Source organism: Neovison vison, chromosome 2 (genome assembly GCF_020171115.1).
Source record: "Neovison vison isolate M4711 chromosome 2, ASM_NN_V1, whole genome shotgun sequence".
NCBI lineage: Eukaryota > Metazoa > Chordata > Mammalia > Carnivora > Mustelidae > Neogale > Neogale vison.
The window spans coordinates 4,352,367-4,375,256 of NC_058092.1; the positions used below are offsets into that span (position 1 = coordinate 4,352,367).

A 22,890-nucleotide genomic window follows, 5' to 3' on the forward strand; every position below is an offset into this window, starting at 1 on the left:
TACCTCACTTAATAGAAGACAGCTAGATTCTCTGATCTGCTCCTGCTCTCAGTCTGTTTTGATGTCATACATTATGTGGCCTCTGGAAAACTTCACCGTACATGCGTGAGGGGCTGATACAGTTATTAGGAAGACAGTTTTGACCTTGTAGATCCAGCGCAAAAGTCTTGAGGATTCCCCCACCTCCCCAGGTTTCCAGGCTGCACTTTGAGAACTGCCATTTCTGTTTGAGTCTGGGGTGCTTCCCATAGGTGCTTTCCACTGCGACAGTCCTCCTTCTTTGAAGTTCTGGTGATTCATGAGCTCTGTGTCCCCATGGCACCTTGACCTGCAACCTCCTGTGATTGTCTGTGGGAGACACTCAACTTTATTTTATTCACCTTTATATCCTCAGGAAAGACCACAGTATCAGGCTTCCATTAGGCATCGGATAAATTCACATTTTAGTCTAAATACATGTTTTAATTTTAAAAGCTGTATATTTACTGGGGCACCTGGGTGGCTCAGTCGTTAAGCACCTGCCTTCGGCTCAGGTCATGATCCCAGTGTCTGGAATCGAGCCCCGGAGCCTGGCATGGGGCTCCCTGATCGGTGGGAAGCCTGCTTCTCCCTCTCCCACTCCCTCAGCTTGTGCTCCCTCTCTCGCTGTGTCTCTGTCAAATAAATAAACAAAATCTTAAAAAAAAAAAAAGCTGTATAGTTATGACTATATTATGGAAAATAGGGACAGTAGAAAACAAAACTCCCCATCAGCCTAATATTATGTCTTGGGTGTATTTTGTATCAGTTTTTTAATAAAATACAGTTTTTTTGAGCTAGTAGCATACCATATATAATAAATGAACATCATAATTTTGAATTTTTTTTTCCCTTACGTAGCAATGGTTAAGTTTTTCTTTTTGATGTTTGTGACTGCATATCCATCCCGTGGCCCTAACCCAAAGTCCTAAGTAAATATCCAACATTAGCATGCTTAGGATGCTTCCAGATTGTTGTTGTAATAAATACAGTGATCCTGTGAGTACCTTCACACATACAGTTTTTTTGGCATTTAGTGTTATTTCCTTAGAATAGATTCCCAGAAGTAAGATTACTGGGTCAAAAGATGCAGACGTTTTTTGTGGCTTTTAATACCTACAGTAAAATTGCTTTTCAAAAGGGTTATACTAATTTTCAATGCCACCAGCGCTTTCAGGAACGTTTCACTACCCCAATCGTCAACATAGGTACTATTAAGAATGTCGATTGATAAAGTATTGTACCCTAGTTGTCAAAATTTTGCATTTTTTGAAGCTCATGAAATTAACGTTTGTTGAAGAGCGAGTGTCTAATACAAAACATTCTTTTGGGACATCTTTATTTCTGGAAAACTTGAGATTTGGGTACTTGTGAACACTAGGAAAAGAACGCATGTTGTTAGGACCGGCACAGAATTCACTTTGACATTCAGATCTTAACGCCCAAATCCTCCAACGGGGACCTTGCGCGGATTCCGCACAGCGGAGGGAGGAGACGTTCCCGCTGCCAACCACACAAGACGCACCCAGAGGGGCTGGAGTTCTGCGGCTTCTGCAACTTTTCTCCCCCCTCTAACTCGGAGGTGTCTGCCCTCTCCTTTGTTTCTGGCACCGCCTGCCCACGTGCGCCGGTGCTGAATTTCTCCGGCCCGAGGCCTCTCCCTCCCGGCCACCTCGCGCGGCTCCGGGCCGCTCCGTGCACCCAGCGCCGGAGCGCGGGGCGGACTCGGACTTGCAGGGCAGCCGCGGCGGCGCGTCCGTCCCCCGCAGGAGGCTCCCGACCTCTTCCAGGCGGGCCTCCCAGCGGCGCGCGTGCGGCGGCGGCTTCGCGGGGAAGAGCCCCGACCGTGCGCCCGGGACGGAAGGAGACTCGGCCTGTGTCGCCCTCCCGGCCGGCGCTGCTCCGAGATTGCCTCCGGCGGCCTCATCCTGGGACAGGCACTTATGAGTCATCGGCTCTGCGGGTCACATGGCCAACGTGACCAAAATAAAGTTTCAGTATTTTAAGCCGCTAGAAAAGGGGACAGCGGAGCACACCGGAGGCGGGCAGCGGAAGGCGGGCACCGGCGGGCACGGGCGGCCCGGGCACCCGCGTGAGGGGCCGCGGCGGCGCGGGCGCCCGGGGTGGGGGGCGGGGCGCCGGGGCCGGGGCCGGGGGGGGGGGTTGGGGGTAGGGGCGGGGCCTGGAGAGACGCGCCCCTCCCCCACGGCCGGCAGCGACGCCCGGACTCCCGGGCCGGCCGTCTCCGAGCACGACGCCCGGCCGACCTCCGCCCCGGGGCCCAGGCCCCGCTGCCGCCGGGCGGCGGCAGGCCGAGGGATTCCGGAGATCCCGCCGCGTCCTCCACTGCCACAGGGACCCCACGCGCCGGCAGCGGCTTCCCCGGGAACGTCCTTCAGCCCCGGGAGCACGCGGGAAAAGCCCCAGCGCGCCAATGAGCGAGCGCCTTCCTCCTGACGGTCACGCTCGGGGGCGGGGCTTCCCTTCGCCGCTCCCGAGTTCCGGGAACCCCCTTTGATTGGTCTGGACGGCCTGGGAAACACTGTAGTAACGCCCAATCAAAGCGCCACGTCTCGGCCTCGAGGAAATATTCCGTGTCGGCTCTGTCCTAACTGGGCAGTTCTTTCCGGTTCTGGCCACTGGGAAGCTTTGTTTAGATCTGGAAGGCGGGCTTTCCTGGGAGTGGGTGGGGAGGGGGCGTTGGTTCTTGACCAATCCTTTCATTCCGTTGGGTGGTGACCAGCCAATGGGCCGGGCGGATAGGACGCTCCTCCCGGAGAGTAGTGAGACCCCTGGTGCGGGGCGATTGGTGGCGGGCACTATGAGTGGCAGGCTCACGGCCCAACAGGCGCAGTGCGTGGGCCGCGGGGCGGGGCCAGGGCGGGTGCGCGGCGGCGGCGGGGTGGCTGGGCCGGCGGCGGCGGCGGTACGAGGCGCGCGCTCGGGGTCCCGGTCGCGAGGAGGAGGAGGATGTGGCGCGCGGAGGGGAAATGGCTGCCGAAAACAAGCCGGAAGGTAAGAGCCGGCGCGTGAGGGGCCGGGGACGGCGCGGCGGGCGGCGGGACCCGGCCCCGCCGGACATCCCGGGCATCGGCGGCGCCGGGCGGGAGCGCGGGGGCGCGGCGGCGGCGGCGGCGGGCGGGCGGGCGCCCCGGGCCGGGGAGGGGGCGGTGGGTGGGGGGGCGGAGCGCGGCCGGGTCCTGAGGTGACTCGCCGGGCGGCGGAGCGCGGCGCCGCACACCCCCACCCGGGGGCGGGCTGGGGCCGGAGGGGCGGGGGGCCGGCGGGCGGGGGCCGGGCCCAGCGAGGAGGAGGAGCCGGCGGAGGGAGGGCCGGCGCCTCCCCCACCCGGACCGGGCATCCCCGCCGCTCCCGGGCCCGGCGCGGCCCCCGCCCCCCGAGCCGGGCCCGGTGGGGGCCGCGGGGCGGAAAGTTTATCCGCCTCAGGCCCCCTCCGGCCCCGCGCCCTGCTGCCCCGGGCCGGTCCTCGTCGGGGGCACGGTCGGCGCTCAGCCCCGCCGCCGGTGGCTCTCGGGTGGCAGGGCCAGGCGGACTCCGTCCAGCATCACCCTGGAGCCCCGTGGGCGCCTCCCAGAACGGCAGGGGTCCCCGTGCTTCTCCCCGCCAGGGGGACCCCCTCCTGAGCGTCCCCGGGCAGAAGGGCCTCGTGTGACCCCTCCCCCTTCCCTGCCTGGGAAGGGGGCCTGCGCAGCATCCCCGCCCCTAGCAGCCGTTCCCATGCTACTCCTGCCCTTGCACCCCTCACAGCCAGGAGGGTGGGGTCTCCGTTTCTATGGCAAGTGAGGCTCTCCATACTCCCTTGCCCTTTACCTTCTGTGACCCTGATCCTTCTTTGGCAGAGGGGTCTGTCTCAACCTCCTGTCTTCTCTGCAATCTTTTGGGGCCTCCGCACACCATCTACTGACCCTTTAGCCAGGACAAGGGGACTCGGGCTCCCCCTGTTCTTCTCTCACCCAGGGGATAGTGGGGGCCTGGGCAGCTCTGAAGTCATTTCTAAATAGGAAAGCAGATACTTCTTACAGATTAGGCATACTCTCTGCACACTTTCCCGGGTTAGGGTGAGCTCATTTCCTGAATACCCTTTGAGTTGCCCTCTTTTTCTTAGGGGAGAAACTGGACATTCTAGTGCTCCTTTCCCCATTTGGCTAGCGCCCCTAACATGTTCTCTGTCCTCAGAGTTTCTTGTCTGGGTGAGGCTAGGGGCCCTGATCAGATGTAGGGCAGGGCTTCCATTGTGCCTAGTACTTGGGTAAGAGCGGGATATGGTGATCACCCAAGGATCCGTTTTTGCTTCCATTTCACTCTTGCCTCTGAGGTAGGGACAGCGTTCACCAGTTGATGCTTCCCCACCAAGAATGTGGTCTTGTGCCCTTGTTTTTTGGTGTTCCCATCACTGTCTTCTGTGCAGTAAGAACCTGACTTTGTACATCCTGCATTCAAGAGTTTTTGAACCTTCCCTGGAAATAAACTTCCCATTTCTTTTTTAAGAGAACCCATATCCTCCTTATGGCTTCTGTTTCCCAGTCAGCCATATTTAGTGAGCCTGTTACCTTGACTTTTTCTGATTTTCTTAAATTGTATTCATGTTGGCTGGGTAAGAAGAAGCCATATGCCTTTCCATCTAGAAAAGGGAGTGTAGACACTCATGTCGCCCACGTGCCGTTCGGGAAGGGGTTGCTAGTGTGCTTCTTGTTGTACTAGAACCTTCCTTTGGCCTCGTGTTGTCTCATGGGATCTGAACTTTTTTTTTTTTTTTTTAATCTTGTAGCTTTCAGGTGAAGGGAAAATTTGGGTGCTTTCTATTTTTTTTTTTTGCTGCTCTGGTTCTCTTTTGGCGAAAACCACGATGCCATGCATTTGTTTGTATATATACACATGTAGGTATGCATTAAAAGACAAAGTCACATCTGTCACTTACACACTGTAAGTTGGAAGGGTTACATGGCTAGCTCTGCATTCTCCGTGTACGTAGGGACCTTGACGTGTACCAGTATGAATATATATTACTGTTGTTGGTAACTCTTCAGGTTTAGAAGAATCAGAAAGCTCATTGATAAATGGCCAATTTTTACCACTCTCTCATTTGTCATTTGTACTGTACTGAATAAGCAGAATGACATCCTGAACGTTCACCAAGTCCCCGAATACAAGAAGTGTACAGCCTTGCCGATGCACAACTTAGGCATTCTGAATTCAGGGGCAGTATTCTCTGCTGGATTTTTCGTAGGGTGAAAAGTTCTCTTCTTGATGTCTTTACTGCTGGGTATGGGAAAGAGGTTTCATGTATTTGGGGCATCCATAGGAGGGGATGAGAATATGTGTTTCTGTGACAGAACTAGGAATGAGCAGCCATAAATATGTCGCTGTTTTATTTTGGCCATTTAAGTAATTGAGAGAGACTATACACTTTAGGAAAAGGTACCTTTGGGAAGGCCTGTGACACGTGAAGGGTGGGAGGGGCTGTTGTCCAGGTTTGTCCTGAGTATCACAGTTTGCAGGTTTGGCTCTGGGGCAGGGCCATGGTGGAGCCTCCTGAAGGGCCCCACCCCCCTCCCTGAGCTCAGAATGGCTGCTCGCCGCTGTCACTCAGCAGCAAAAAGTCTTACTTTTTGTCAGGCTGAATGTGGAGCCTCATCCTCCCCAACGAGCTCGTCAGACTGAGCATTTGGACCATTAAGCATTTTTGGAGCAAGGAATCTCCACCTGGAGTGCCAAGGAAGGGAGGTCAGGGGATTTGGAGAATTGGTCAGCATTAGGCTTTGACTTCGAGACTTTGCCCTTCAGGTAATACGGAGTTACCCAGTGGGCATAAAACCCACTGCCCCAAAGTAGCACTTTTAAGCTCCATTTCCCTTTTTTCTAAGTTTTTATACTGTTGTTACTGTGTCTGTATCTAGACTCAGCTTGATGGAATTGTGTATTTTTAGGGTATGGTATTAATGACCTTTGGAAGAAGAGAGTTGAGTACCTGCTGTAGATGTTGGGGTGTTCGTAGGAGAGTGAGTGTTCCCATCTCACTTCCCGTCGTGGATCCTTTCCTGTCCTTCCGCCTACTGCCGACTGCCTCTCTGGGTCTCTCCTCTGCCAATCAGGTGTTCTGCACAACGGGCAGTGGGAGGACAATGTAAGGGTTACGGGAACACACTTGAGGTTAGTGTGTAAAGTTGGACTCTTTTCTCTGAGTTAAATGTGGTTGTGCTTTCCGTGTCATTCGCCCCATTGGTTACGGGAAATCAGCTTTTCCCTCTTCCTCTTCCACTGCACGCTGTTCTCTGGGCGTTAGGCCTGCCAGGATGGGTTCTCTTAAGGACTTTTCTTTCTTAACATCTTTTTGTTAGAACATCACTCTCTTTCCAGCTTTCCGGAAAAGGTTGGGTAAGAGAAAGACCTCTTATGGGACCTAAGAGGGACCTCTCTTCCCTTGTGTTCTTGAAGACTTGACTTCTCCCACTCCTAAATGTTGGGTTTCTCTGTCTCACCAGTTAGCGGATTCCTGGTGTTGACATGCGCACAGCGGCCTCTACTCAAGGTCAGGTTGGTTTGGAGTTTCCTTTCCGAAAGGGTAGGGCTGCTCTTGTTCTCCTAGACGTATTTATACATCTTGCTTACCCATGTGTTTCCATTTCTTCAGTGTTTGGGCTTCGCCTCTTAAGTAGCCTGCTCAGTGTCAGGTGGCCTTATTTTAGTTCTCTTTTTGGGCTGGATGTAGCACATGTGCCTGGTGGGGTTACAGTTTTTCTGACTGCTTCTGAGATAGCCCATCTTGTGGTTTAACTTTTTTTTTTAACCACTCCGTCATTGCTGCGGGCTGTTCTTCATTTCGCACTTCCCAGCGTTCAGGAAAATACCTCCTTGTGTGCAGTTGTACTTCTTCCCGATTTCCTTCTGGGAAAAGCAATAGAGGGTGATTCTCACATTCTCTTTCTTTCTCCTCGTAGTTGTGTCTTTTGACTCCTTTGGGAGACCTTTGAATTTGTCCTTCTGGAGAGAAGCTGTTTTGGCCCCCGTGTTCCATCACTGGGCGCATTCATTCTGGAGACGGTCGCTGAGCGTCTGTTCTGTACAGGGACCTGTGGTGGGGCGTGACTGCTTGAGGTCTCTTAGGGTAGATGACATTTCAGGGTCTCTTGTGCTTGTCTTTTCATATATTCTTTTAAGGAATTCTTTTCTGAACTTTAATTGTTTGGATTGTAATCTTACAAAAATATACTCGAGTGGTGTACTATCCCACTGAACTCTTACCCCTCCCTGTAGGACTGGGGGTGTTGGAGTGGGTGGAAGGCAGCGTGAGAGGCATTTAACAGCTTTCCCTCAGACTGTGTGTAGGGTGCATGTAGAAAAAAGTAAGGTCAGTCTTCTTTTAAAATGGCTAGGCTTAACTTTTAGGTCACTTAGATAGACGTTTGGTTGGAATGCTTGTTTAACATTTGAACAGCAGCATACCAGGTATTGTATGGAACGTGCTAGGTATTGTGTAGAACATAAAATGAAATGCATCCTTTATAGGAGGAAGGGGTAGAAAAATAATTTCCTCCTAGGACAAACTGGTATGTTTGATATCCTCAGATAGTAAGAACTGTAGGAGATGCTGTTACATTTTTGCTGCCAAGTGTTCTATCTAAATTTATGCCTAATTGTAGTGACCATTCTTAGGCTAGGTATCTGATATAAATGATGACTGCTTTTGTTTATTATGTGACCTCTAATACTTTATGCTTTCTTTTGTGGTACTTTTATTTGTGTCTTGTCTTTCGGGGGAGTAAATTGCCTCTGATTATTTCTGGATGTAGGTTTGGTATACGGAATGATGACAGTAGTAATAAAAAATTAACCTGAAATGCACTTTTTTTCATTCTGTATTAAATCGGATTTCCCCTCCACATTGTTTGTAGAAACCAGTTCTAGTATTTCACGCTTAAGACTCTCGTTTAGGGTTGTTACAGTATGTGGTTTGGCAGTGTCCTTTATTCATGTGAATATATGACTGAAGGTTTTTTTGTGGTGACAGGTGATGTTTGTTTCCATTATAACAGATCATTTTCTAAAATGTTCTGTATCTTCTAGAATCACTTATCCTGCCTGTTTTTGATGTTCCAAATGACCTAAGTCCTACCTCCTTTTCTTTCCCATATGAAGAAGTTTCCTTATTGTCCTTGTTATTATTATAAAAAAGTACCTGCAGGTCTATTGTATTTGTAGTCTTTCTGTCTTTACTAAAGGGTGATGCTCACCGTCCTTTTGTCCTGTAGTAAGGGGCAGTCACTCTGTCTCCCTAAGGCTAGAGGGATGAAATGGGGTTAAGCCACAAGGCCAGGGTTGATAGTAGTATTTGTAGGTGCATGGCATCCCAGGGTAAAACACTGTGTCCTTCTGGCATCTGGGACTCCTCATGTAGGATTTTGGAAATTTGTTTTTGCTGCATTTAGCCAGTTTTCCTTCTGTCTCTTTGGCTTGATAATCATAAATTTCTTTGGGCAGAGCCAACAAGTACACTACTTCATTTGGGACCTTCATTCACAAGGAAATGGGGGTCTTCTAATGTTACTGTCATATTAGCCGTAGTCTTTGGTGTTTGAGGGTGAGACTAGAGAGAGTTCCTGTGTCTCCTTGTTTGTCCACATGACATGAATAGGGTTGCATGGTCATTCACTCTCTTTTGCAGGTTATAGTGTGTAATCTTTCTCTCCTTCTTCCTCTTGTTCTTCTTCTTCTCCCCCGCCCCCCGCCTTTTTTTTTTTTTTTTTTTGTTCACCCGATCAGGTTCAGGATATAGGTTGACCAGACATTATCCAATCCCTATATTTCGTACCACCCTTGGACATAGTGTCCATCAGTCCTGTCATTAAGATGTGTTGCTATTCTGTCATATGGGATGGTCTTCCTTCCCATGGTATTTGGCATGTGTTGGTAAGGACAGTGTTTCTCTGTATATGTTGACAGTAGGCAGCAGTCCTGATTTTGTATATGGAGGGACAAAGTAAAAGGTGTTTTCTCCCCCGCCATCAGTATGATGGCTGTGTATTTCTGCGGATATATTGCATCTTTCTGCTTTGAGCGCCATTGCTTGTGGAAGGTCATGGGCCTCCTTGGATAAGGATTGGTAGTGCTTCCTGAGCATTTTTTTAGCTCATTACCCTGGACTGAAAAATACTAGGTACCCCATTGCAAAGAGAGGCCAAGTGTCAGCCATATTACTTCCCTTTCCTCTCTCTCTCTTTTTTTAGAAGATTGTTTATTTACTTTAAACTGATGGACGTGTCAGAAGACGGAATGGCCAGAGATATTTTTTAAATGATTCTTCTGCATTTACCCTAGTATTTTGGTCATTCTTAATAGAGTTGGATGTTCTCTTATACATGAGTCCTTTACTCATTTGGAGAAAGTGCAGTCACGTTTTATTTATTTATTTATTTTTCAGATTTAGCCAGGCCTTTCAAGTCACATAATATATCCTTGCCTGAGACTTCCCAGAAAGTGACTGCGAGGGAGATGTGCTGATCTGGGGCTGTGTTCCTCGGTCTGTTCTCTGCAGTGTGGTCCTGTAGTTCCAAGTGTACAAAATGATGTGTCTTGAAGAACTGTTTGGATCTGAGTTCTTAATGGTTTTAAATACTTTACTGCTTGGAGACCAATTAAGTGGCATTACTCTCACCACTAATTTTACTTCTAGTGTCATCTGAAGTATTTTCCCCCTACCTTCTCTCCTCCCCCGCCAAAAAAAAAAATCCCCAAACCACAATCATAACAAAATCCCAAAAAAGCCAACTGTGAAGGCCAACTCTGACTGCCTCTGCTGTACAGTTTGTGTCACTAGCTTTGGACGTGTTGCTTAATTGGTGCTTTTTATGTATACAGTATTCATTGGGGCAGCCTTGTGAGAGAGCCTCTGAAACACATAACTTTTTCAGTCAGTTAGCTGCAGACCACACATTGTATCTTTCGTTTTTTTTCTTATCTGTCCCCAAGGTGAGATTGTGTATTTAGTTACAGATAGTGTATTTAGTTAGTGTATTAAGAACACTTGCAAAATGGGTTGTTTTCCTCCATTATTTTCATCTAACCATTGGAACGAAAACTGGGGTTTACTTCTCATAATAATAGTAAGTTACTGTTTTCTTACTTTTGAGTTCCCTGTCTGTGGGCAGATGGGGAGCTCACGCCCAGTAATGGCACTGGGACTAGGCAGGGTTCAGGCTTACTCTGTAGCTGACACATTGCTTTAGAGACAATTTCTACTCTAAGTGAAGCCTGGTGTCTGTAACACGTGATAAACCAGATGTTTAAGTTTATTTAATCTTTTTTACAGTATGCGTTTAACAAGATGTATCTGTGTGTTTTATTAGAATGATCTGCAGATACAACTGCAACTAAAAAAGAGAGAAAAAGCCTTTCTTTCTAGTTTTGAAAAACAGGTGTTATCTTTTTTTGTTGTTTTTTTTCCCCCCTTCATTGGAGTTGATTTAGAGTGCCAGGAAGCATTTTTGAAAGTATAGTAATACAATCAAGAATTAATCCTTTTGAAACTCAGATTTGGTTTTTAATTCTTGAAAGTTATTTCTGAGGATGTACGTGCCCCATTGGTTTTCTGGGGTACTTGGATATCGATCCATTTGGAAGCGATAAAAAGAAATTGGTATAAAGTGTGAAATTATAAAATAGAAAAATGATGTGCTACTGAAGAGATTACCCATTTATCATTGAAGATCATCTGCAGTGATGATAGGAAGTGTAATTTTGGATATTCTAAGGGAAAATGAGGTGTTGGCATGGGTACCATGTTGAAATTGGCACACACAGTTCTTGTCTGAAGAGTACTCCCCAACATGGAGATGCTTAGAAGGTAAAGAAGCTGATGGGATTGATTATTTTAAAATGTTGGGTGTTTTTTTTCTCTTTTTAAAAGGTAATTGGAATAAAATAACCCTCCTTAGTGAAGAAAATGTAAACTTTAATGGAAGTTCAGAATGAAATATTTAAAAAGTGAACATAAAAGATAAGGATTTTTTATTGCAAATCCACAAGGGGGTAGTGATGTTCTATCAAAGATATTTGTGGTGGAAATGTGAGATGATCTCTTTTAACATTTTAGATTTACAGATAAAACCGGTATGTTTGCATTTTAACTTAATAAGATCTTCTTTTTAAAATGTTTATTGGCAAAATTGTTTATTGCTTAAATTTTAAAATAAAATCCCATTTTGGGTGAATGGCTATTTTAAGCCACATGAATGGTAAGGAAGAGAGGATGTCCTTGTAGTGTTGTGCTTTGCAGAGGTTACCAAGGATCTGGGGGTCACTTATTTTCTAAGGATGTAATAATGTAATAAATTTCCTGGGAAGTGTTAGGCTTCTAGGAATCAGTGACTTACAGGTCCTTAGTAAAAGGATTTTGGGAAATCGTGCCTAAACTTTACATAAGTTTATATTACTGGTTGTATTTTCAGCCCTGCCAAGAGATGAAAAATGTGAACAATCCACAGCACTAGCCGCTTTTAATAGTTCTAAGTAAATCAAATTTTTATAATCTCTTTTTTTATTAGTTTATATTACATCATTAGATAAAAGCGTTTTTTTCCCCCCTCGCACATAAAAATTCTAGTAGCTTGCCTGAGGTCATTGAGTCCCACCCCATTATATTCAGAATTGGTTAAAATTAGGTGTGGTGTGTGGCAGTACCAGGTAGTTTTCAGTGAAGAACTCAAACTGTTATCATGTGCTCTTTTTTTGAATGTGATGGAGGAAGATTTAAGGTGGGGATGGGACTGTATTTTACTTATTTAGAGACGCGCTAACCATATTTTTACAAAATACTACTTTTAAGGAGACCATGAAGCTGTTCCATGGATTAGAAGTTATGCTTGTTTGTGGCGTACACATTGTGCGGTTTTCATTTTTGGTCTGGGGACAAGGTCAGTTCCGCTTTTTCTCTTTTTCTCTGTTTTTCTTCCTCCCTGTCCTGAGCAAGGGCTTCTTCTCTTTCATCTCCTTTCCTAAATGAGTGCTGATTTAACATCCCAAAAGGTCCACTGTTTCTTCACAGACTCCCCTGAGCTCTACTGGGAGCTGAACTATGACGTCAGCATTTTCATTCATGAATTTGCTCTTCTAACTCTCTTTTCTCGTTTTGTATTCCTGAGCTGACTTCTGGCACCTGCACAAATCAGTTTACCATTAGTCAGCCCATAAATCAGCGATAAAAGGTAACGCAGAAGATAAGATCCGGGGCCGTTTTGATGGAGCTCTGGTTGCTCCTGCTGATTTCCATCAGTGTAGCTTGGACAGGGTTTCTGGCGAAACAGATTGAAACCTAGAAACAGTCGGTTTAATTGCCTCATGATTTTGTGGGTGAGCTGCGTGGTGAGCACACGGACACTACAGTTTGGCTCTCCCCGAAGTTCGGCGCACTCTGCTGCGGCTCCTTTGGTAGAAAGTCGTGTTTTCGGCGGTGACTCGGGTGCACCGGAGCATCGGCTCTGTTGCAGAGAGGTGAGGCCCGGCATTAAGTTCGGTTCTACTCCGAAGGCTTCTGGAATGCGTTTGGATGCTTTTGGGGGGCGGGGGAGGAGGGCGCGCTGTTGTTCTTGAAATATTTTCGGCAACTCCGCTGCGGGGACTTAGCTTTGCAGCCGCTGCCGGGAGCTGCTGTTCTGTGCCCCGCGGGCCCGCCGGGGAGGGGGTCTGAGGCCGGCTCCTCTCCCCGCGGGTGGCCAGCGCACGCCGGGGGACTCCCTCTCTCTGTGGACCCCCCGTCCTCCTGCAGGGAGGTCGCCGCTTGTCATTTCGGACTGCGAGGGAGCAGTTCCTGCAGAAATCTTATTCGGGGTTTTCCTCTGCAGGGCCGGGTTTGAGGCTGAGCCTCCAGCGTGTGGCATCTTCCAAGCCTCCTGTAGTTGATGAATGGTGAGCTTTCAGAAAGTTCATTTTCTCTGCTTTCTCGGGGGTTTGTTGACTTTCTAGATATTTAATTGCCAAGAAAGCTTTGGAAATAAAGCGTGTTTTATTTAGAAACCCGTGTGGCTCGGCTGCAGCGTGTGGTTGGAGTGGCTGAGGCAGACGGCGGCCATCTTGACTGACGCCTCGTGCTGCTCCCGGGGCGGCGGCTTCAACCCCGTGGCTCCTCAGGGGTGGCGTCTCCCGCATCCTCGCTGGCTCTGGGCTCCTTTAGGTCGCGCTGGCTGACGGGGAGCAGAGACGCGTGGTCTCTCGTTGAGCTTCGTCCTCTGTCCTGAGGTGCTCGAGGAGAAGAAGAGCAAGTAGATGTGAACAAGCATTGAAGATGACTTCGTGTTTATCATAATTTTCCCTCAGAACTAAGACATTTTAAAATGATTTCTATATAATTTCTATGTCGGAATCTGATTGCAAATACTGTTGAAGAAAGGAGTGTCTCATGGCAGAGGGTCTCTGCAGACGTTCCCTAACGTTCACCACTGTGTTCTGCTGCAGGACTGACGGACACTTCCGGCTTCTGACGTCAGCGCTGGGGCCGCGCGGGGACCGCGTGCTGTCCGCCTGGCCGCGCCCCGCCGTGTCCCGGACCGAGCACTGCTAGATGAGCCCTCCGCTCCGACAGGCTTTGGGTGTCCCGCGTGGCTTTTAGCGCCCGCCCGCCGGTGGCCCCCAGCTCTTGCTCTTCTCTTCGCAGCCGGGAACCTGGCAGGTCGCACCAGGGAGCCCCGCTGCCGTGGGATTCCTGCTGTTCTTGCCGCCGCCCCGGGCTAGCCTCATCCCCGGGCTCCCGCAACCCTCTCTTCTCACCAGGTTCTCCTTCATCACTCTTGGACCTGGCACAGCTTCTCATCCTGCTTTCCCTGACTTCAGGTCTCCTGTACTGAGTTGGTTGATCATAAGTTTGAGGCGATTCACGTGTTGGGTAGAGGGTTGTCCTGGTGCTGACTCCGAAGTCTCTTCTCGTCCTGACTTAGGCTGATAGCCGGTGAAGTCGGATGTCACGGGTTTGCCGCCGGCTGCTTCGCCGGAGCGCGGCTGCTCTGTCCTGTGTGACCGTGTCTCCTCTTTTTGAGGTACTTGCTCCAGGTCCAGAGTTCCTATTGTTGGCTCAGGCTGTGGAGGAGGAATGTGAGCGGTGGTCACCGAAGGGCCTTCTTCCTGGCGTATGTAGAGGCCTTGATTTTTTAGGTCTAATCCCGGTCATAAATGTTTACTTTAAAAAATGGAAAAAAATGACTAAATTTGTTAAGGATACACAGCTCAGAAATGTTGCTTCTGCTTGGTTGTTCCCTAGGACACATTCAGCTCTCTAGCGTAGAGGAGAGTTCACGGTTGGGAGAAGGAGACTTGCATGACAGGATTGCAGGGGAAGGGGTGTCTGCTAACCCAGACTTTATGTTTAAGGTAGTCTTACTTATATTTATCTAGTTGTATTTTCTGGACTTGGTTGATAAAACTTTTATGAAATGTATGGATTGCCAGTAATTCAGTAAACGTGACTCTTCTGTTAAGAAACACATGGAGGGGCACCTGGGTGGCCTAGTCCGTTGAGCATCCAGCTCTTCATTTTGGCTCAAGTCATGACCTCGGAGTCATGAGATGGAGCCCTGTGTCAGGCTCTGGGCTCAGTGCAGAGTCTGCTTGTCCCTCTCCCTCTGCTTCTCCCCACTGCTCAGGCCCTCTCCTTTTCTCACATCAATCAATCAATCAATCAAATCTTAAAAAAACAAAAACAAAAAGAAACTCGTGGATTGGGGAGTTTTGGCGAGTCTGCTAAAATCAGTCGAACAGGATCTTCTCCTGGGCATACTCTTCCATATGCTGCAGGCCTGGCATTTGGAGAGGCCTCAAACATCATTTGGTTTTAGAAGGCTTTTTTTTCATATTTAAAAGTACTGAGGGGCAAGTTAAAGTTCCTGGTGTTCTTGTCAACATTCTCTGCCCTATCCTTACTGTCTCTGCTGTTAGGAAATGTGCCGGTTGTATCATTTGCCTTGACAGAGCTTCTGATGGAGGTTTTTTCCTGATTTAATTTTATTGATAGTGGCCATTGTGTTTGAAAAGAAAGCTATAACAAGCAGAAGGTGGTGAGTGGGCACTCAACATTTTTGAAGTACTTGTTTATCTTCCTAGGGGTCCTCTAGAAATTGATCATAGATTACTTGACCAAATTCAAGGCCCAGAGATTTATTCCAAGCGTCCTGGGAGGCAAGGAATATCCGTCTTTCTCCACGGAGCCTGATTATTCTACGTTTGACCCATTGCTGCCTGTCCGGGTGTCTTCTGATGCAAATCTGGTGATAGTGGCAACCTTTCTGGCTGGCTGAGTATCCTTGACAGCTGTTATCTGTCCTCTCCAGGGATTCTTAGTCTCCAGTCTCCGTGGCCATGTCTGGATTTAGCTGTTCTGGTGCCGCTCAGAGTGGTTGTGGGTGTTCCCGGCTACCTGCTTCACCGGCGGCCTCAGCACCACCTCCATGAGCTGCTTTGCCCTTATCATTTGGTGAAGGAGCATAAATAGAGACCATTTGTTTAGAAAGAATGGACAAGTCATGATTTTCAGAATGGTTTTAAAATTCAACAGTGGTGAGTGGCGACAGTGTGCAACAGTGTGAATGTACTTAATGCCACTAAATGGTGCCCTCAGAGAGGGTTAATTGGTAAGTTGTAGGGTTAGTTTACTACACACACACAGGCACACACACCACGCTCCAGGTGGGTTCAAAACCTAACGAGAAAAATAGCTTTAAGGTCCTAACAGTAAATATTTGACAATATTTTCGTTATCCCAAGGTGAGGCGTTGTGCCTTAAATAATGTGTCGGAATCTCTCTCTCAAACACAGACACACAGAGTAAGTAAGTGATGGTAATCAGGCCCGGAGTTTATTTCTACAGGAAAGTGAATGCTAGGGCACTTGATGTCACAGAGGTAACGGGGCCCTACTTTAGAGCCGTTTTGAGGGCAGGGAACACAAGCCGTTGAGGTTAGTTCGGGGAAGGTGGTTTCTGTGTAAGAGCTAGGAGCGCTCTCCGGCTCCCAGGACAGAAACGGAAGTGCAGCCAGACGGTTCGGGAGCTGCGCCTGGAGACTCCGAGGTAGGAGGCTTTTCCTCTGGAGACCCCGTGGGCTGAGCTGGGGTCTCTGCTGGGATGCGACAGCTCCCAGCTCTGCTGCTCCCCGTGTTTCTCCTCGCGGATGAGCTCTCTGCTTGGATGTGGCTCCCCTGTTCACCGTAGCCTGTTGCGGCTCCAAGCTTGGCTCCTGCATGGGCCAGTGCTCGCCATTGCCGGGCTCCAGTCCCGAGGGTTCGTACTGGGAATACTCGAGACGGAGAATTGGGCTGACTCCTCTCAGCCACTCGCTTTGTTTCCATCGGCCAGGTGTTCGTCCTGGCCTGGCGGAGGAAGGAGGGTTGGTTAGGGCCTGTCGGTGGTTAGGGTCTGCCGACTGCTCAGACGGGTGGAGGGGATTGTGGGAGAAGGTTCTGTCGCACCGGACCCTGGCATCTCCAGCTCTGTCTCCGTTAGCGTAAGGAGAAAGGCTGTTGACTCCCAGATAGACTTCTGTTGTTCGGTTGCTCTCGGGAATAAACTTTTAGAAGAGAAAATGTTCACGGTAGCTGCAGATAGGAGGCCGGCATCCTCAGGCTGCCCCCCCGAGGTGTGTGCGCAGTAAGTCAGCCCCCGGCGTGGGAACCGCCGCGGGACCCGTGCTGTGACCAGTGGTCGGTCTTTGCCTTGTGTGGTTCTCGGGTAGAGTAAGGCAGCTTGGGATGTCCGTGTCATCTGAGGTTTTCCACTGGTCACATGCTCGGGTGGGCTTCCTCCCTGTTCTCTGCGCTGTGAACTGCTCCACTCGACAGCCTGGAAACACGCATCCTTAGTGAGAAAGGGAGACGCTACGTGGTGTGGGGGAAGGAAACAGAACGGCCTCTCTTTAGGTCTGTGTGGCCATCGGGATGCACACTTGTTTGGCTTTTCCTTGATCTGTCCAGACCAGAGCTGGTTTTTCTTGGTTTGTCATGCAGGCAGGGGCATGGCTGTAAGCGGCCCGCAGTGCGCATGCCCTCAGTGCTTTGCAGCTGCCTAGTGACGGACGCCTCACGGTGATGACCGTTGAGTATATTGAGAAAAGCAGTACTTGGTATGTTCTGCTTAACAAGAGAGTAATGTATGTAATGATTGATTGATTGATTCAGTAGGCTCCAATGCCAGCATGGAGCCTGATGTGGGGCTCCATCTCATGACCCCGAGATCAAGACCTGAGCTGAGATCAAGAGTTGAACTCTTAACCGACTGAGCCACCCAGGCACCCATATAATGTTTCATTTTTTATTTTTTTAAGATTTTATTTATTTATTTGGCAGAGAGAGAGATCACAAGTAGGCAGAGAGGCAGGTGGAGAGAGAGGGGGAAGCGGGCTCCCTGCTGAGCAGAGAGCCCGATGCGGGGCTCGATCCCAGGACCCTGAGATTATGACCTGAGCCGAAGGCAGACGCTTCGCCCACTGAGCCACCCAGGCGCCTAGTATATAATGTTTTAAAGAAACATAAAACCATCAAAGTAGTTTTTAGTAGTTAAAGGGATTTGATTCTTTTTTATTTATTTTATTTTATTGATTCTTTTTTAAATAACTTTATTGAGATCTGATTCATCTATGATAGAATTCAAAATTCACCCTTTAAAATATACAGTTTAGTGGTTTTTATTATATTAACACAGTTGTGCAACCGTCTCCACTATCTAATTCTAGAACATCTTCACCACTCAAGAAAACCTCTGCCTGTTAGTAGCAACTCTCCATTCCTCCCTCCTCCCTGTTCTAGGTCATCATTCATCTACTCTCTGTCTTTATGGATGTGCCTTTTTTGGACATTTCATATAAATGGAATCCTACAATGTGTGGCCTTTTATGACTGGCTTCTTTCCCAAAGTACAGTGGTTTTAAGGTATGTCTATGTTGTAGTATATATGAGAACTTCATTCCTTTTATGGGGGAATAATACAGTACTCTACAGTTACACTACATTTTGTTTATTCATCAGTTGGTGGGCATTTGAGTTATTTCTACTTTTTGGCTACTGTGAATAATTCCACTCTGAACATTTGCATACAGGTTTTTGAGTGGATGTATGTTTTTGGTTTCCTTGGGTATATACCCAGGAGTGGAATTGCTGGGTCAAGAGGTAACTCTGTGTTTAACTTTTCAGGAACTGCCAGACCGTTTTCCAAAGTGGCTGCACCATATTACATTCCCACCAGCAGTGTTTGAAGGTTCCAGTTTCTTCACATCTTTGCTAACACTTGTTATTATCTGTTATTTTGATTATAGCCGTTCTTGTACATATGAAGTTGTATCTTCTCGTGGTTTTGATTTGCGTTTTCCTAATGAATAACAACTTCACCATCTTTCCACGTGCTCATCAGCCATCGCGTATCTGCTCTGGAGACATGTTTGTTCAAGTCCTCTATCCACTTATGAATTGAGTTCTTTGTCCTTTGGCTTTTGGGTTGTAGCTGTTCTTTGTATATTCTGGATATCGGTCCCTTAGCAGATGTGCAATGTGCTGATATTTTCTCCCACTCTGTGGATCGTTCTTTTTTGTGATAGTGTCCTTTGAAGCACAAAAATTTTTAAGTTTCAAGTTCAGTGGATCTGGTTTTTCTTCTGTTGCTTGGGCCTTTGGTGTCATAAGTAAGAAACTTGTCTAACTGAAGGTCATAAAGATTTATACCTGTGTTTTCTGAGATTTATAGTTTTACCTCTTACATTTAGGTCTGCGATTCATTTTGAGTTAATTTTTGTCATTTTGTGAGGTTAGGAAGGCTTCCAACTTCATTCTTTTGCATGTGGATATCCAGTTGTCCCAGCCTCATTTGTTGAAAAGACCGTACTTTCCCTGCTGCAGTTTCTAGGTATTCTTGTCAAACACCAGTGTGCCATAAGCATATGGATTTAAGTTGGGAGTCTTGATTCTGATCCATTGATATGTATATCCATTCTCATGCCAGTACCACACTGTCTTGATTACTGGTTAAGTTACGGTTAAGTTTGTAATTACATTTTGAAATTGGGGAGTGTCAGTCCCCCAAACCTGTTCTCTTTCAAGATTGTTTTGGCTATTCTGGTTCTCTTGAATTGCCATGTGAATATTAGGATTGGCTTGTCAGTTTCTGCAAAAAAGCAGTTTTGATATCAATAGGGATTATGTTAAATCTGTGGGTCAACTTGGGGAGTTCAAATCCTTTTTATGAATCCAGCTCTGCTGTTTGCTTTGGGAACTGCTGGTAACTCAAGCAGCAGAGCATCTTACCTTAAAAAGAATATTGTTTTAATTTATTAATATAGTAGACCGTCTTGGTGGAAACATTGTAATTCACTGTTAGGCTGGAATTGGACTCTTCAGGTTCCAGGAGAACAATTAGCTATTCGTTTAAGCTGTAGTTGGCCTGGGTTTGTATTTTTTCGGTGTGAAAGTTTGCCGATACCTTGCGTGTTTTGAAAAAAATGTGGTATTCTGCGTAACACGCATGATTAATAGAGAATTAACAGATCCCAGATACGAATATTTAGTTACCCAAGAGTTAGAGCATATTACAATGACATTGTGATATTAAAATTTATGTAATTGTTATTGTCACGTCTGTCAGAAGATAGTTTACGGTCTCGAAGTCCTGTGGGGGCCTTGTGACCATCAGTTATTGTTAATTCTCCTAAATCCGTTCGGTTACTTGACAAGTAAAAATAAAGTGCCATGGGGTGCCTGGGTGGCTCAGTGGGTTAATCATCTGCCTTTGGCTAAGGTCTTGATCTCAGGATCCTGGGATTGAGCCCTCCACCCCCCAAATCAGGCTGTTTGCTCAGCAGGGAGCCTGCCCCCCTGCCCCCTACACTGCCCCGCCCCAGCCCCGCTCTGCCTAATGGTGATCTCTGTCTGTCAAATAAATAAATAAAATCTTAAAAAAAAAAAAAAGTTGCCAGGCACAGAGGACACACACGGCCTCTGTCTTCATGGACCTGGCTGGGAAACTGACAGTAAAGGTGTGGCGTGCCATGAAGAACTCCGCTGTGAAGGCGAGTGTATCATAAAGGGATTTGACTGACCTGCAGGATTGGGGGAGTCTTCTTGAGCTGAGCTCTGGAGGAAAATGGGAATTAATTGAGGGAAGAATGAGGAAAATAAGTTTCTGGTAATCGGATGAGCTGGTTATATTCTTTTTTTTTTTTTTAATATATAGCTTTTGAGAAAGAGTATGTGGAGACTTGACTCTGCCCCTTAAGTGCCCTGTGACTGCGCAAGTAACTTAACCCTTCTGAGCTTATTCATGTAACGTGTTTTAATCTTATGAGGGAGTGCATAACCATTTTTATTTAGAAATACTTAAATGAAAATTTAAATTTAGGCTTTTGATTGATTGTATTTATAGAATCCAAAAATAATAATTTTTGGGGGGTCATTTTTCCATCATTGATTACTTAGGAATGCAGGACTAGTAAAGTGAATATTTTCCTGACCATTTTTCCTAGTCTTTGGAATTGGGATTCACTTCAGTTCATACATACTCCAGAAGCTTCGGTCTGCAGAGGAGCAGGTATGGATGTGACTGATTCAAGGCAAGTCGTACAGAATGCTGTCGTCAGGCACTGGGGGGAGCCGGGAAGACTTCTTGAAGGAGGTAGAATTTGACTTGGCATCACTGACAGGCAAACATGGTAGTTGGAGGAGAAATTCCGAGCACAGGGAGTTGAAACAAAAAGGCACAGAGCGGGAGAGTACAAGGGGTGGCTGGAATTCTGTGTGTATGTGGGTAGATGAGCCTGGAAAAGTAGGGAGGGGTCAGGGTGTAGGGGGTTGGAGAGTCAGACTGCAGAGTCTGGTTTTTATTTTGTCTGCTCTGGGAGAGGCTTTGAGAGTTTTGTTTTGTTTTTGTTTTTGTTTTTCCCTTTAACAGTAGAGTGGGATTGACTGGATAAAGTCAGTTCTCCTTTAAGGTGCTAAGAAGGGCCTCCTGCTTACATCTCCAGCTTCCTGGCCAGTCTCTGGCCGTGTGACGTTTTTGTAGATTCTGATTGGTGGGGGCATAATGTTTTCTCTTTTGTACTTGGACATTGCCACTGTCTGGACTGAGAAGCTGTACCTTCCTCCAGCATACATGTACACAAACTCAGACATGTGCTCCGCTCTGCCGGCTTTCCTCGTGCTCTGGGTTTCAGCGTCAGGGAGCTTGTCCAAGAAGCGCCTTTGAGCGTCCCTCTCTTTTCACATGGGACTGCGTGCCTTTCCTGTGTGCACCCGCAGCACTGCGGTTTTCTCATTGAAGCACATTCGAGTTTGTATTGAAGTTGCTCCTTTATTTCTCTTTCTCCCTCCATTAGGCATCTTTAGGCAGAGACTGCAGTACCTGGCACATGGAATGGGTGTAATAAATGTCTGTTGGTTGAATGAGTGAATGAATGAAGAAGAAGAAGGGCTGGCTCTGGGAGAAAGTAGCTTCCGGCAAGAGTGTCCGTAGCAGAAAAGTGTCTGTAGCAGAAAAGATTAAGTGTGACTGAACTATCTGTGTTTGTGAGAGACAGAGTCTTGTGGGCCTTAAAAGATGAGAATAGTTGAACGGGACTCCCAGCTTTTGAGCCTCCACAGCTGCGGTTAGGGAAGGTCACTAGCCAAGATAGGCAGTCCAGGAGGACGTGGTTTGGGAGACTGGATACAAATGTATCGGTAATCTTTTAGATGCAATACCTAAACAATATGACATTTCAAATGTGGGTCCAAAATTAGGGAGTCATGTCACTGTGTTTTTTTCTTTATTATTGAACTCTCAGAGGGGAAGGGGGCCCTGGTGGATGGAGTAGCCTCCTTGGCACAGGGCAGGTGGTAGACCTGGAGTGGCAAGTAGAGATATGCTGGCATAGTCTCTGGTAGAGCGTATAAGCTCCGTGAAAGTAGAGACCTGCTTTGTCTTGCTCATTGTTACATCTCTTTGCCCAAGAGCAGTGCCATTTGGTTGAATGAATGAATCAGTTCAAAAGAATTGGAAGACATAGTAGCGAGTGAAATTGTCATGGGAGAAGAAGGGATGTAGGAAAAGAAATGTGCCACCAGAGGGGAGAGGACCAGTGGCCACTGAGTGAGAAAGGTCAGAGGTAATAGAACAAGAAGAACATACATGCAGAGGTTTGGAAGGAGGTTATAGGTTGTGATGCTGTAGAGAGTTTGGGCAGAAAGACGACTAGAAAAAGTTACCGATTTTGTCAGTTTGGTAGCGAGGTGAAAGAATGAGAAGGAGATGGTGGGGCAGATAATCCCTTCAGAGGCTGTGGTGATAAATGTGGAGTGTTGATGAACACGAGAATGACACGAGAGATGAAGTCTGAGCTGAGAAGAGCGGTCCCTGGGACCTGGTGGACCACAGAGGTACACGTTATCTGTTGCTGCTATCACGGTTGCCACATACTAGTGGCATAGAACAGGGCACCCTTATTCTATGATCCAGTGGATCCTAAGTTCAGTTAGGGCTCTGCTACGTTCCTGCCTCGCAGCCTGCAGCCAAGGGGTTTGGCCAGGGCTGTGGTCTCATCTGAAGGCTCGACTGCGGGAGGAAACTGGGAATTCCAAGTCCACACGGTTTGAAGGATTCCCTTCTCTGTGGGCAGTTACACTGAGGGCCTCCGTTCCCGGCCCCACGGCCCTCTCTGGCTGTGGCAGCTTGCTTCTCAGAGCCAGCAAGGGAGGGAGTCTGCTAGCCAGACAGAAGGCACTGTCTGTGTCGCCTGATCACGGAAGTGATATCCTGTCACCTGTGCCCTGACCTGTGGGGCGGGAGGAGGTCACTAGTTCAGCTGCACACTCAAGGGTAGGGGTTACACAAGGGTGAGTGTTAAATGTTTAACATCAAGA

At 47.8% G+C, this 22,890-nt stretch overlaps 1 protein-coding gene across 9 annotated transcripts in view; it reads left to right on the plus strand.

The window, feature by feature from the left end:
* Positions 1-2,923: 2,923 nt before the first annotated feature.
* Positions 2,924-22,890, plus strand: part of CAMTA1 (calmodulin binding transcription activator 1) — an 817,260-nt gene continuing 797,293 nt past the window's right edge. For all 9 annotated transcript variants that reach the window (XM_044237054.1, XM_044237053.1, XM_044237057.1 and 6 more), the window contains exon 1: positions 2,924-3,033. In XM_044237054.1, coding sequence (XP_044092989.1) covers positions 2,989-3,033 — 45 coding nt within the window. In that variant the 5' untranslated portion in view covers positions 2,924-2,988. The remainder of the gene's footprint in view (positions 3,034-22,890) is intronic.